The sequence below is a fragment of the Oryzias latipes genome, chromosome 21 (genome assembly GCF_053564925.1).
Source record: "Oryzias latipes strain Hd-rR chromosome 21, Olatipes_Hd-rR_3.1".
Taxonomy (NCBI): Eukaryota; Metazoa; Chordata; class Actinopteri; order Beloniformes; family Adrianichthyidae; genus Oryzias; species Oryzias latipes.
The window spans coordinates 31707070-31721188 of record NC_136257.1 but is presented as its reverse complement, the minus strand read 5'-3'; the positions used below and the strand labels follow the sequence as shown (position 1 = coordinate 31721188).

The following is a 14119-nucleotide window of genomic DNA, read 5'->3' as shown; positions in this document are numbered from 1 at the left end:
CCTTAAGGTCCAGCGGGAAGCTTTGGTGCTGCTCATCTCTGTCAATGGATGATCCAACATAATGTTTTCTGAGCTGGGTCACATCTCTCAACTCATCATTTCAATTAAACCAAACCTTCTTCAGCCCCCCCCCCCCCCCCCCCCCCCCCGCATCATTCCCTCCTATGAAGAAACAAAGGGCGAATGGGCGGGACCCAGGAGTAGGCCCCTCCCTCTGGAGGCTCTGTTTGTTTTCAAAGCTCCATACGAGTTCAGCAGCGGTGACCCACACACCCCCTTCCTACAGATGCCACGACCAATAATATCCCCCCCCCCCCCCCCCCCCTGGCTTCAGTCCAGTTGACTGCATGGGAAAATACCACAGCACTGCAGAAAGGAGGAGGAGGAAGAACAGCCAATCGGAAACATGGCCTGTTGGCCCTTCAGATTAGGCCACACCCCCTCTCCAGTTCTCTTCCCAAAATGTCCAACTGCATGACTGACGTCACTTCTCCTTCATAAAATTGCTAGTGGTTGAGGAACTGTTAGAAAATGGCATATTTGGGGTTGAAGGTAGCCCCTCCTGCTCTGTAGAAAAGACGTCACTGAAAAGCTGCTGGAATGAAACCTCGTTTTTTTTTTTTGATATAAATTTAAACATTATGGGACAGGTCAACATTCTTTTTATTTTTTTGTGTGTGTAAGTTTTCAATTAGAAAACGTAATCATTTTCTTCTTTCCACAATTTTTTTAAATCAAAATACTCCACAAATGTGTAGTTACCACACTGCATTTTACTTCCAAATACTTTCAGCGTGTTAAAATGCAAATTTTTACCTTAATATTTGCTTTTAACCAAAGTTTTTGTACCTTTTTCACGTGTGAACTGTGCTTGCAGGGCATCGAGTGGACCAACATCGAGTACTTCAACAATGCTGTCATCTGTGACCTCATGGAGAACGTGAGTGGACCTGAGATCAAGTCTTTAGAAGACGATGGCTGAATGAAAAAACATTTGTTTCTGATATTACCACCAGAACCAAAACGGCATCTTGGCCATGTTGGATGAGGAGTGCCTGCGACCCGGGACCGTCACCGATGAGACCTTTTTGGACAAACTGAACACGATCTGTGCAGAACATCAGCACTTTGAGAGTCGCCTCAGCAAGAATTCAAAGTTCCTGACTGACCACAGCCTTCCACACAACTGCTTCCGCATTCAGCACTACGCTGGCAAGGTACTGCAGGGACCTCCATGCAGAAATACCTCCACTGGAGGGACTTAAGCTGATCAAATTAAAAAAGTGATGGTGTGTGCGATGGTCAGTGTTTTTGTATTTTACCCTCTTTGTGCCAAGGTGCTGTACCGGGTAGAAGGCTTCGTTGACAAGAACAACGACCTGCTGTACCGGGACTTGTCACAGGCCATGTACAAGGCCAACCACAACCTCATCAAACAGCTGTTCCCTGAAGGTAGTCCAGCCAAAATCAACCTAAAGAGACCCCCCACTGCTGGATTTCAGTTCAAAGCATCTGTTGGCACACTGATGAGGAACCTGCAGACCAAGAACCCAAACTACATCCGGTAAGGCCCTGATGAATCCCGTTGAAAAAGGACCATTGTGGCCTCAAATGGCTCCGCTCGAGCCAGCTGAGGTGGCTTCGGCATCTGGTTTTGGATGTCTCCCCGGGAGGTGTTTTGGGCAGGTCCCACTGGACAGACTCCGGGGAAGACTCGGGACACACTTAAGACTACATGTCTCGGTTGTCTTGGGAACACCTCGGGGTCCCCCCAGATTAGCTGGAGATGGTGGCCAGGGAGAGGGAAATCTGGGCATCTTTGCTTAGACTGCTGCACCCACGACCCGGTCCCGAATGAGCCGAAAAAGATGGATGCACGGTGGCCTGTGTTCATCCAGCCATACTCATTAATTACTGATTCTATTTTTTTTTTTTTCCCTCCTCCCACTTAGTTTTTCCCAACATTCTTTAGTACTGAGATCGGAAGCAACAACAAAATGAAGTTGGTTGCAAAGAACTGGTGAAGAGATGAATAAAAAGACAAATGTTCCCCAAACCAATACGCTCTAAACACAGTTAAACTAACAAAGGCTTTGCTTTAACAGTTACAGTGGAAGTGTGACTAAACTTAAAGTCCCACTCCCATCATCGTTTGATCTATTTTCAAAGCGTTCCCTATTTTTAGCCAAAATCAGTGAAACCTGTCGTTTTCTAGGACATAGTTTTTGGAGAGTGGCAGAAGTTTGTGAGAATTTAGCCTCCGAGTTGTAGGCGGCACAGTTGATGCAGAGCAACCCCGCCCCCCCTTCCCTTCCCCATTGCAGAGAGCTGGAAGCAGGGAGCTTGTAGCCCACCCAGCGTCACAAATATGCCCTTTTTCAAACGCCATCATTTGTCCGCTCTTGGTTTAGGACTAAAATACTTTCTTTTTTTTTCATGCCATAATCCACCATAGTTGAACATAAACACTCACCTTTGGCACGAATAGTATGCATGATGGAATAAAATGCTTTACATATGTGTGTTTGTATACATAAGTGTGTGCGTGGAGCTAACCCTAACCCTAACCCATCTCACTCTCTCCTTTTCACCATCTAGTCCAGCAGGAGATGCATGCAAACAGTTAATTTTAGATTGAATTTAGCTTTAAATACAGAAGAGGTTTATACAAATATAGACCTCGTGTTTCAGAAGATTTACAACCCCCTATTGTCACAGTAACATCTGTCCAACTCAAGACAACAACAGCTTTTATCCATTTGCTCGGCTGCTGGTCAAGACGAGTGTAAAAAAAAATAAAAAGGAAAAAAACATTTTTATCAGAGTGCCTTTTTAGTTGGTGAGAGATGCTCCTTAACTTGACATCCATCTTTTGTCTTTTACTGTTTGGAAGTGCAGAAGTGTTGGGGATAACACTGTATTTTTTCTTCTTCTCAGGTGTATCAAGCCCAACGATAAGAAGGCCTCCCACATCTTCACGGAGTCCCTGGTGTGCCATCAGGTGCGTTACTTGGGCCTCATGGAGAATGTCCGTGTGCGGAGAGCGGGCTACGCCTTCCGTCAGGCCTACGAGCCCTGCCTGGAGCGCTACAAGATGCTCTGCAAGAAGACCTGGCCGCACTGGAAAGGACCTGCCAGGTGATTGATGGGGACAATGGAGGAGGGGGGGTTCACAAAACACACCTTTGGCTTTACTCTGAGGAGGCAAGTGATGCATGGGTGTTTCAAAATGCTCTTTAGCTGGGGCGCTAGGGCTGCTCTCTATGGGGAGAGCCTGACCTGAACAAATGGACCGTTAAGTGCAGCAGTGTGCTCCCGGGTGAGTCTGAGGGGGGAGGAAGGTAGGGTTGGAAAAGGGCTTAATGGGAATATCCCAGGAAAACTGGTCCTGTTTCACTGTTTGACAGAAATTAACTCACTGAAGAGGACATGTTGAGACATTTTGGGCTTATCTGTAGCCTCCATACGGCAGCAGCCAGACTGCCGGTTTCGCCCTCTGCACCGCCCAAATCTCTGATTCCGATCTTCATATCTTCCATCTCTGAGAGCGTTTCATGTGTTTGTGCTTTTTCTCAAAACTCTTCATCCGCTTGGCAGCTCTCTGTTGTGGTGTTCCCTCTTTTTGTTCTGGTGTCGCGTGAACTTTGGGTGACCATCTTGGATTCTCCTGAACCCCCACAGGCAAGGAGTGGAGGTGCTGATGGCTGACCTGAAGGTTCCCGCAGAGGAGTACTCCTACGGCCGCTCCAAGATCTTCATCAGGAACCCAAGAACGGTACAGTCCCGTATTTGTGTTTGGATGAACCCAGAGCGGGATCTGCGATCTTACACGTTTGGGCATCTGTGGCCATATTTTCACATCATAATGTTTGTAAAGCAGGGCGGGCTGCACTTGCAGCCCTCCTGTTTCAGCAATTAGCATCCAGCCCCCCCTCCCCAAACACATGGTTCCACTTAACACTGCAACATGGGAAAGGAGTTCCTCCGGAGGCTCCTGTACTGTTGGAGCGAGCCGCATTGGAACAGGCTTCTGCTGGAATAACATGATCTCACGCTGGGATTTTTCTGTTGTTTTTCCTCTCTAATTGCTGCCTTTATCTGATTAACTTATCATTCTCACATCTGCAGCTGCAGAGTCCCGCATGCTGAATTTATGAACCAGATTTTTAGTCCAGATATCTCCTGTGATCATCTAGATCGGATCGAAGCTAATCCTAAAGTTTCTTTAAACATTTCACCAGCGCTTATCGCCTAACCTGATCTTTAAACTAATGTTTGCAGAAGATTTATCGTGAAGATGAACACATTCTACAGGTTCACAGCAGAATCAAAAACTTTCCAGGTCTGATAAGGATGAGTTATTCTCTGCAGTCTTCTACACTTTTTATAATGTAGAAACAGGACTTCAATATTTTTAGTTTTTTCCAAAGTTGATTTTTGTTGGGTGTTTTTTGTGTGCATTTTTTTTTTTAAGGAACATGATTCAATTGTACGGAGCCCCTAAAGGGCCATTGAAGAAAAATTTGAAGCAAAAAACTAAAACTGGTTAGCACCAGTTAGTTTTTCTTCTTCTTTTTTTTACTTCAATTTTTTTTTCACCAGTTACTAACAGCCATTAGTACAAATAACAAATGGCTTTAGTTTGTCGTAAGAATCCAAATCCCAAATATAATTTGGACCTTTTTTTGAAACGAACTACATGACTAAAACTCGTCTAAGGTGACGTTCAAAGACGATGTAATTGTGACGGTAAGCAAGCAAAGCTGCGATCTCTTTGTAGACAAAGTCAAAAAGCAAAGTAAACTCAATAAGATCATGTAATGCCGTTTCCAGGTAACTTGGGAACATTTCTCTGTGCGCAAATTACCTAGGAACAGGTTACTTTTTTATTTTATTTTGTTTACTTCAATTTTTTTTCCCTTGTAGCTTTTCTTCCTGGAGGAGAGAAGGAGGCAGTGTTTACAGGACCTAGCCGCCCTCATTCAGAAGATCTACCGGGGTTGGAAGTGCCGCAGACAGTTCCTACTGATGAAGAAGAGCCAGGTGGTGGTGGCGGCGTGGTACCGTCGATATGCGGTGAGAGCAGCCTCTTATTTCACAGAAAAACCCAAATCTATCACTTGTCTAAGGTTAAATAAGGAAGAACGTTTGTTTGACAGCAAGAAAAGAAGTACAAGAAGATCAAACGTGCCACCACGGTGATGCAGTCCTACGCTCGAGGCTGGCAGGTGGGCAGAATTCCCTCCTACACGAACACCAGGAAACTATCGCCGGCTCAATGAGAACTCTTCCTTTTTTTTTTTTTTTTTAGGCTCGCAAGCTCCTGAGACAGCTGAAGCACCAAAAGAGGTGTGAGGAGGCGGCAACCACCATCGCTGCTTACTGGCACGGCACACAGGTAAAGTAATCTGTGAGAATCTGGCCGTACGCGGCGCTCCCGCTCTGCAAACATTCTGCGCTTTCAGCCCTCTGTGACGGGGATGCTGCCATTTCCCTGCTGCTTTTTCTGGAGTTTGCACAACATCCACTTCTGTTTCCTCCCTACTTTTTTCCTAACTTTCCCTTCTACGCACCATCAACCCAAACGCTGCTACCCCCCCTCCCCACCACCACCAGGCTCGGATGGAGCTGAGGCGTCTAAAAGAAGAAGTGCGGAATAAACACGCCGTGACAGTAATTTGGGCGTACTGGCAGGGAACCAAGGTATTTCCACCCAGCTGGAGTGTGTTGCTGTCCCGTCCCAGCGGCGTTGTCACTGCTCACCATGTTTCCCTCCGTTACGATACAAAACCACCTTCCATCCGGGCGCCATTACACTCTGTTGCTCATCGAACTCCTTCATGCCTCATTAATCAAGTCATCACTCATGTCAGACTTCACAAAATGTCATCTGATCAGGTTTTGATATTTAAAACACGACTCTTTAACTTGCAATAATAGAAGAAATGAAAACAAAGTGCAAAAGCTGTGAAGTGCAAAGAATTTTTGCTTAAAAACCGGAGTTCAATTGTGGATGGAGCATTAAAAAACGAGGGAATAAAAGATAAAAAATACCGGCAAATATCTTGGAAGCACTTTGTTGCTACCATTCGGATGCAGTAAGTGTGGAGTAATTCATTAGAAAAATGCCATAGCTGAGAGCTCTCTGTTTACATGCTCTCCTGCTAGCTTACAGCCCCTCACACCCCCAATGCCAGCTCAGACAAGGAAAACCCAGACAAACATGGACACGTTGTCTACAAGTGGATGGATCAGAATAGAGTGGAGTAGGGAGCTAGTGAGTTGCCATAGTAACTTCTACATCACTGCTGCAGGCTTTTTTTTTTTTCATTGCTCACAACAATTTGAATAAAGAAATGCCGGTACTCAAATGTAATTTTAAGGTTAAAGTTCTTTGTATGTACTTATCATCAGAAATGGGTCTTTAAGTTTTAAAAGTTGCACCTGAAGGATTCAGACTTTTGGAACAATAAAGGAATCAGATGTTGGTTTGGGGCACCAAGTTTAGAAAACATTCCATGGTGTCGAGCATGGCAGGGGGTGAGTGATGATATGGGCCTGTTTTATCTTCCCCTTTAATCTAAAAAGAATCAAAGGTAAAGATGAATCTATAACAGAAAATCTGTAATGATGTACTACCAACCTAAATGGAGAAAATGAAACAAAATGACAGCATGAGCTCGACATTGAACAGCTATTTTTGCAGATTGCTTTTGCACTTTGGCTTCATGGTAAATCTTGACGCTGATCATTAGTTTCCACGTGAAACATTGGGAATGGTGTACAAATGTTTTCCTTGGTGTGAACTTTGTGCTCAGCAAACATGACAGCCTTTTATTGTGCTGCAGTTTCACTGAGATCCAGATAAGGTTGGCTTTCCCTTCTCCCAGCTGAGTGACCATAAAAACCCGCGTGCCCATCCTTCACTTTACAGAACCTTGTTGTCTTGCTGTTTTTGTTCATATCTTTGCAAAATGAATTTTGAAGTGACCCCCTCCCTCGACGACCCTCCTTCTCATTAGGCCCGGACAGAGCTGCGTCAGCTGAAGGAGGAGGCGAGGAATAAACATGCTGTGTCGGTCATTTGGGCCGGCTGGCAGGGCACCAAGGTATTTGGGAAGCCTGTTGACGTGACCCCACCCCTCTGACTTGCCGCCTCCCTCAACATCCACCCCCTCCCATTCCATAAAAGTTCATTGACACATCAGACCATTCATTCCAAATTGTCTTGAGTAATTTTTGGGTTTAGTCTTGTTCCCTCATAACTTGTAGGGAGGGTTTCAGCTTCTCGTGCCCGCTCGGCCTCCAGCATGCTGCCTGCTCCTCCTGCATGGCTTCCTCTGTGAAGCTGGTGCATGTCGCATCCTAGTTCTTAGTCCTTCTTAGGAAACTGAAATGCTTTTGAGTTCCTCTGCTGCCTGGTTGCGACTCTTGCTCGCCGCGCTCCATCGAAACTCCCCGACGGCATCGTCACCCCACACGCCTGTTTTCATGCCTGGAGGCTGGACAAGTTCCAGTGGACACCCGGGGCTCGTGCGCAGCGTGTGCTCATATCATCGACCCTTCTCCGTCCACCGCCTCATTTTGTTGCCGCTCTTTCTTTCCGCCCACCCCGAACAGGCTCGCAGGGAGCTCAGGAGACTGAAGGAGGAGGCCAGGCGTAAGCATGCGGTTGCTGTCATTTGGGCCTACTGGCAGGGACTGAAGGTACCGAGCGGTCCCATGGGTGTAGCCGTTGTTGTAAAGCGTTCCTCCACTCCACTAACCCCGCTTGACGTCCTTGTTTTTGCTTTTGTCTAAGGAAGCCTGTCTCTGCCAACTGTTGCATCTAGACTCCATCCCACGTTCTAGCATCACTGTGCAGTTTTGACCAGATGCAGCCGCGTCGAGGTCCAGAAAACAGTTTATCAATCAGATTATTTCTAGTTTTAAGAGCTTTTTAATGTGTTTTGTGACCTGGGGCAATAAACCTTCAAAAGGCCAGTTCAATAAAACAATTTGGTGCTTTCAAAGTCAGGAAGTTCAAAGGTTCTTGATCTTTATCGATAGTTTTATGCATAGTTGAGTCACAGCGAAACTGGACGAGTCTTGAAAATGAATCAGCTTGAAGTTTGCAGACCCTGAGCCTTCTAGAGTAGGGCTGCTGCATTCCTGGTCCTTAAGATCTACCACCCTGCCTGTTTTCCAGCTCTCCCTGCAATGCTTGCTGCTGAATACCTGGACCAGGTGTGTTCATTCAATCAGAAGGTGGAGACACCTGACTGAGCTAATAAACAGCTAGCAGAGCTTAGAGATCTGGAAAACGGGCAGGGTGGTGGATCTCGAGGACCAGGAATGAAGGAGCCCTGTAGAGCAAGTACCGTCCCAAGAAAAGCAACTCGCAGCAGCTAGAGAACAGATATAATACCAAAGTGGAACCGTCCTTGCAGATGTCTGGTATATCTGGAGAGGGAAAATAACAGGCCTTTCACCTGAGCTGGAAAGCCGGTCGTCTTGGAGGACCTTCATTCGGTCAGAAGAGGCTACAAACAATTGAAAGAAAATCATTAAGCCATGTTAAACTAAGATGTAGTACAAAGAAAGAGATAATTTTCTTCAGTCAAGGGAAGTTGTATTGGTATTTTAGCAGGTTTGTGAGAAGCTTTAACCTCTTAAACCGCATGTTTATTGCAGCATAACTTCCCAGAAACCCAAAGGAGTGTTTGTTTGTTTTTTTACAATAATGTGCTTTTATTTTAAAGTGGCTGATGTGGCAGAGACGGTCTTTGTCTGTCTAATATTTCTTTTGTCTGCTTTTCTCCAACTAACCTCCACGGTTCGTCTGGACTATTTGTTTTTGTTTCCCCCATCACCTGTGTCCAGGTCTTCCACTTCACTGACTGTTAATCCTCTTCATCATGGTAATTGAGCACATTGGGATTGTCGTTAATGGAGGTTCTCCTAACGATAATCACCTTTTTCAGTGATGAGGTCCATCAGAACTGTTGTTGGGATTAAACCCAGTGGGTGGAGTTTACTGTGAGTTTGTGACTAACCTGACGTCTTCTGTGACCCGTGTTCTTCGTTCTGTCTGAGCGGTTCTCTTCGCCGTTTTCCTCGTTCTCCGCTCCACATCATGGTGAGGTGAAGAGGTGATTGATGGCTTTCTTTGCTCAACCAGGTCCGCAGGGAGTACAGGAAGTTCTTCAGGGCGAACGCAGGCAAGAAGATCTACAACTTCACAGTCCAGAGAATAGTAAGCAGGATTGTTTTTTTTGTTTTTTTACGGGTTCTGGGAACGGCGACGCAGAGACATGAAGCTAAATTTGTGGGTGTTTGTGTCTAGATTCAGAAGTACTTCCTCAACCTGAGGAAAAACCTGCCCTCCATGTCTCCCATTGATAAGAGCTGGCCAACCAGACCCTACTCCTTCCTAGACGGCGTCCACACAGAGCTCCGGAGGATCTTCCACCTTTGGAGGGTTCGTCCGTCAGGCGTCATTTATCGTTAATATACCCCGCTGTTGGACGGGAATGCAAAATCTATTTTTATTAGAGTTAAAAAAGTTACTTTTTTTTTTTTTTATTAGTTTGTGAAATGCTCAAATACAGTGAAGTTTGTTCACTTTTTTTTTTTGCCTTTGTGATGTTTTAGTGCAAGAAATACAGGAGCCAGTTCACAGAGGAGAAGAAGGCCGTGTACGAAGAGAAGCTGGAGGCGAGCAAGCTCTTCAAAGACAGAAAGGCTCTGTATCCAAGCAGGTATGAGAAATGCGTCTCCATGTAAGCCTTCAGGTTTAATGGACGGCATCAATGACGGCTTTGAGCAGCCAGCGAATGGAGGGGCAGATGCTAAGCTTTACAACATGCGCCTCCAAATGTCTGACGGTCTTCTCTGTTCAGCGTGAGCCAATCCTTCAAAGGAGATTACCTGGAGATCAACAAGAACCCCAAGTATCAGAAACTGCACAGCGCCGTGGATGAGAAGGTTCTGCTGGCCGACACCATCAGCAAGATCAACAGGGCTAACGGAAAGGTGGGAGGGGTCAACCTACTGGTTTTGAGTCTGTGGGGGACAGGATGTCTTGATTTTGGTAATTAGTGTTGTAGCGAGTATTCCAAACACTCGAACATTAGCGATCTGTTTCAGAAAAGTCGAGTACAGATGTCTGAGATCACTGAAAGTGATTTTTATAAGTATAGTAGAGTACAGGGGTCCTTTGCCATATCACAGTTCACATGTTGCAGTCTTTGTTTTTGTTTTTTTTGGTTTTTCTGTGCAATTTTCCATACTTTATTTTACGTTTTAATTTTAACAGCGCACTGTGTTCTGCATCAATATTTGTGTTGGTTGTTGATCTGACGTCTCATCGATTTACCCAAGTTTTCCATCGTGATCAGATCTTTTTCATTCTTTCATCCTGGACTTAATTATCCATTAAGGTTTGAACTTTGAGAGTTTATAGAGAAAAGTATGACTAGTTCATTAATCTACTGGAAGTGTAGTCGGCTAACTTTGAAGATGGGAAAACAGTTGAGAATTTTCTTGGTTTGTTATGAACAGATCCATAACAGCAGAGATGTTTTTCTTTACTCCTGAAGTTAACCAGGAACTGAAATAAAAACTCAGTCTAAAGTGATTAAAAAACCGCTTCTTTTTGAGCAGAATCTTATTTTTAAGCCTGAATGGAAACATTTTTATGAAAGCATCTGTTTCCATTTGCAGGGTACACCTCGTATTTTCCTCCTGACGAAGAAGAGCGTCGTCCTGGCTGACCAGAAAACGGGTCAGGTGAAGGCCAGCGTCCCTCTGCTGGACCTCGCCAGCGTGTCGGTCAGCAAGCAGAGCGACGGATTCTTTGCTCTCAAACTCAAGGAGGTGACTCTTTTTTTATTTATTTACGTATATTTTGTGGTCGTTCATTTAAAAAAGGTACTGAGGATTGAGAAATTTCACAAGAATATCTGTCAAATTAACCTTTAAAACTAGAGGGAAAGTGACAAGATTTGCTGATTTGTTTTTCATTAAAAATCGAATCCATTTGGTAGAAATTGTGAATTTGCCTCCTATTCTTTAGTTAATGCGATGCATCTATGATGGTTTTCTGTAGGGCTCAGCCTCGGCTGTGAAAGGCGATTTCCTCCTGAGCAGCGAGCGCCTGATCGAAATCATCACCAAACTTTACCGCCTCAGCGCCGCCAACGCGGAGCGGGTGCCGCTCAGCGTGGACATCTCAGACGAGTACGAGCCGTCACAGCCGGATCTTTGCTCCTGGCGCCGCTTCCTTCTCTCATTCTGATAATTTTTTCTTCGTGGCAGGTTCCTGGTCCAGTTCAAAACTGACAAGGTGTGCGTGAAATTCATCCAGGGGAGCCCCAGGAACGGCAACAGCGCGTCCTGCAAGCGCAAAAACAACCGCCTGCTGGAGGTGTCCGTGCCATCAACGCCGTAGCTCCAGCTCGCCACCCTCAAACATCACCTCGGAGCGCTCAACGTGCACTTCTGTCCTGGTCTCCTCCAGATTTCAGATTTTTTTTTTTTTTTTAATCTACAGCTGAAATGATTTGGGGTTTTTTGGCAAAGAAAGCCCCGGTGCGGGTTGCGTGCCACAAATCAAGAGCTGCAGCTGCTGAATCAGAATTTTGCTTTAGTTTCCGTTGATTGTCCTGGCCGTACGAGCTGCAGCCCAAACTGCTCGCCATTCTTCTGCTTTTAAGCTGCTCCTGCACGGCGGCGTAAAACTGAGAGGAACTGCAGGCAGGGTTTGGGCGCAGCCGGTCGGGCCGCTGCACCCGCTTTCACATTTCTAAGAAAAAGAGGATGACCAGAAAAAAAGTTTGATTGTATTTTTTTTTCCTCTTGAATGAAAGCACAGAAGGTGGTTGAGTCATTTCTATTTTTGTCTGTTTGCATCCATGATGTGCCGTTGAATGCGTTTGTGCATCCGGTCGGTTCCAACGCAGCCAAAAGAACCTGGATTGTGCTTTATTGCATTTGTGATGGACGCCATCGTAACACTAGAAGGGTTGAAAGCTCCTGATGATTCAGACCCCAAAACTCTCTCTGTGCCACAAAGCAAAATCGTATTTTTGTGTGCAATATGTTTTTGGCCCTTCTTTCTGGAGAACGATGGCGAGGAAACCAAAGGAGTCCCCGTGCCAGAAGCCGTGTAAATAAGCTGTCGCCGTGACTTGGACAAAGGGTTGCTCAGTACCCTAACTTTAATCGCTGTTTGTAAAATTTCTCCTTTTGCTTCCACAGTTTTGGGTTCTTGTAGTGACCTCTGACCTGATTCATAGTGGGGGGGTTAAACCAAGCACACCTACGCAGTAAATCCCTGATGTATTCTGAGAAAAGTTGGAAAAGAAAAGCAGGTACTTCAGAAATAGGCAAACTCTACAAGAATCAAAGGCGTCGGAGGGCTGACTTGTGCGGTTTCTTCTGGTGCTTGGACCTGGTGACATCATCATCAGGTGCTTTTGAATGTCATGCGTGACCATGGGGAGGTGGAAAGGGGAGGGGGGGTTGCTCTGCTTTCTTCCCCATCCTTTCTTCTTTTGTCCCATATCTGCAGATGTGTGCCTGATGCCAACCTGCGCTATTAGAAAGAAAAATGTTTTAGTAGAACTCTGTGTAACATTTGCTAGTATTGCATTTTTTTTAAATTAAATGGAAATAAATAAACGAATAAATAATGTAAACGTTGGTGTCGGGCTCTTTTGTGGCGGAACGGGAAGCTGCAGGATCGAGCATCAGTCCTGCTCAGCCTCACATTCCTTCAACTGTCCATTACTGCTGTTTGTCAGCATTGGGGGGCTGTGTTTGGACTCCCCTGTGGGGGGGGGGCTAATCGCCTTGAGGCAGGACGGCCGAGCCTGAAAGTCACGCAGCTGGCCAGATGTTTTCCATCACATCGGGGGGGAGCTGTCCAGGGGTTAAATTCCGTGGCTTTGGGAGAGCTGCCGGCAGCAGGTCTCCCGGGAGCAGCCCCCTGATGGAACTGGGGTAAAAATAGACCTTTTTGGGCTGCCCAGTACCCGGTTCCCACCACTATGCAGGCTGGGAAAAGTAGGCGGAGTTTCTGCCTGCTGCTTGGGAGGGAAGGAAGAGGGTCGTCGAAGGAATCAAACATGTAGAACAGCCTCATTGAAGAAATTCAGCTCTCCTCGTGGACGTTCAGTTGGGATGACACTTCACTGGACTTTAGTGGCATCTAGTGGACACTTCATGACATTACACTATAGCGCAGCAGCCTGAATTCTTTGGATTGAGACACTTTCTGCACATGCTCATGAGGCATTAAAGTACCAAGAAAACGGAAATTGATGCAATGTTTAGCAAATGCCATGGTCAAAGTGCTTCTGCTGCTTGAAAGGATTGAAGTTCAGGTGTTTCAGAACTCAAATCCCAGCCGGATCCATATTTTCCTCAAGTAGACTTGGATTTTCTCCAGGCGCTCTGGCTTCCTTCCACAATCCCAAAAACCTATTTCATTAGTAAATTGGGATTGTAAATTGTCCCTTAGATTTGACGGCCTGTCTTTGTTTGCTGGGATAGGCTCCAGCATCTTGGGTCCCTGAACAGCTTGCAATGCAGAGGGTTTGCAACGAATGGCTGTGCTCCTCAAAGTCCTCACCAAACATCACTTCAGTCTTCATCTAAATTTCCATTAGACATCATTGTAAGGGTGGGGGTAACAACTCTGTCTAAAGGTTTTTAGGACTAATGAAACCTTTTCATTTGATCCTTTTGTTGCATAAACCTCTAAAAGCTCTGGTTTTTGATGGATCGACTCTCCTCAGCAGGTATGAGGACTTTCTAAACATTAAAAGACCTTTTAATAGACTTCTAAAAACCCATGAGCGTTTTTCTTTATAGCAGCAAACTTTTACTTTTGAGTAGTTCAGTTTTTAAGTAAAGGTTATTTTTCAAATACGTCTACGTATTCTTATTAAGACCATTTATATAAATGTTTGTTCACAAAATTATGTGTAAATGTGCCAGCCTGATGTTTAAAACCAGGGCAATGCTAAAAAAAGTTAGTAACATTTTAAAAATAAATTTCTACCAAATAAAATTGTGCATTGATAGATTCTTCTTTGAAAAATAAACTATCTTTAGAACATTATTAATGAGGAAA

The 14119-nt window shown here is 45.2% G+C and overlaps 1 protein-coding gene across 7 annotated transcripts in view; it reads left to right on the top strand.

The window, feature by feature from the left end:
• The window catches only part of myo1b (myosin IB), a 48856-nt gene extending 36176 nt beyond the window's left edge, over positions 1-12680 (top strand). The window contains exons 15-32 of one of the 7 annotated variants that reach the window (XM_023950922.2): positions 878-940; positions 1017-1217; positions 1338-1564; positions 2938-3138; positions 3682-3775; positions 4927-5076; positions 5160-5228; positions 5312-5398; positions 5617-5703; positions 7023-7109; positions 7621-7707; positions 9161-9235; positions 9326-9460; positions 9634-9740; positions 9882-10014; positions 10705-10857; positions 11090-11220; positions 11299-12680. In XM_023950922.2, the coding sequence (XP_023806690.1) occupies positions 878-940; positions 1017-1217; positions 1338-1564; positions 2938-3138; positions 3682-3775; positions 4927-5076; positions 5160-5228; positions 5312-5398; positions 5617-5703; positions 7023-7109; positions 7621-7707; positions 9161-9235; positions 9326-9460; positions 9634-9740; positions 9882-10014; positions 10705-10857; positions 11090-11220; positions 11299-11431 (2220 nt within the window). In that variant the 3' untranslated portion in view covers positions 11432-12680. The remainder of the gene's footprint in view (positions 1-877; positions 941-1016; positions 1218-1337; positions 1565-2937; positions 3139-3681; positions 3776-4926; positions 5077-5159; positions 5229-5311; positions 5399-5616; positions 5704-7022; positions 7110-7620; positions 7708-9160; positions 9236-9325; positions 9461-9633; positions 9741-9881; positions 10015-10704; positions 10858-11089; positions 11221-11298) is intronic. The other 6 variants (XM_078939659.1, XM_023950925.2, XM_078939660.1 and 3 more) reach the window with 6 other exon arrangements.
• The last annotated feature ends 1439 nt before the right edge of the window (positions 12681-14119 follow it).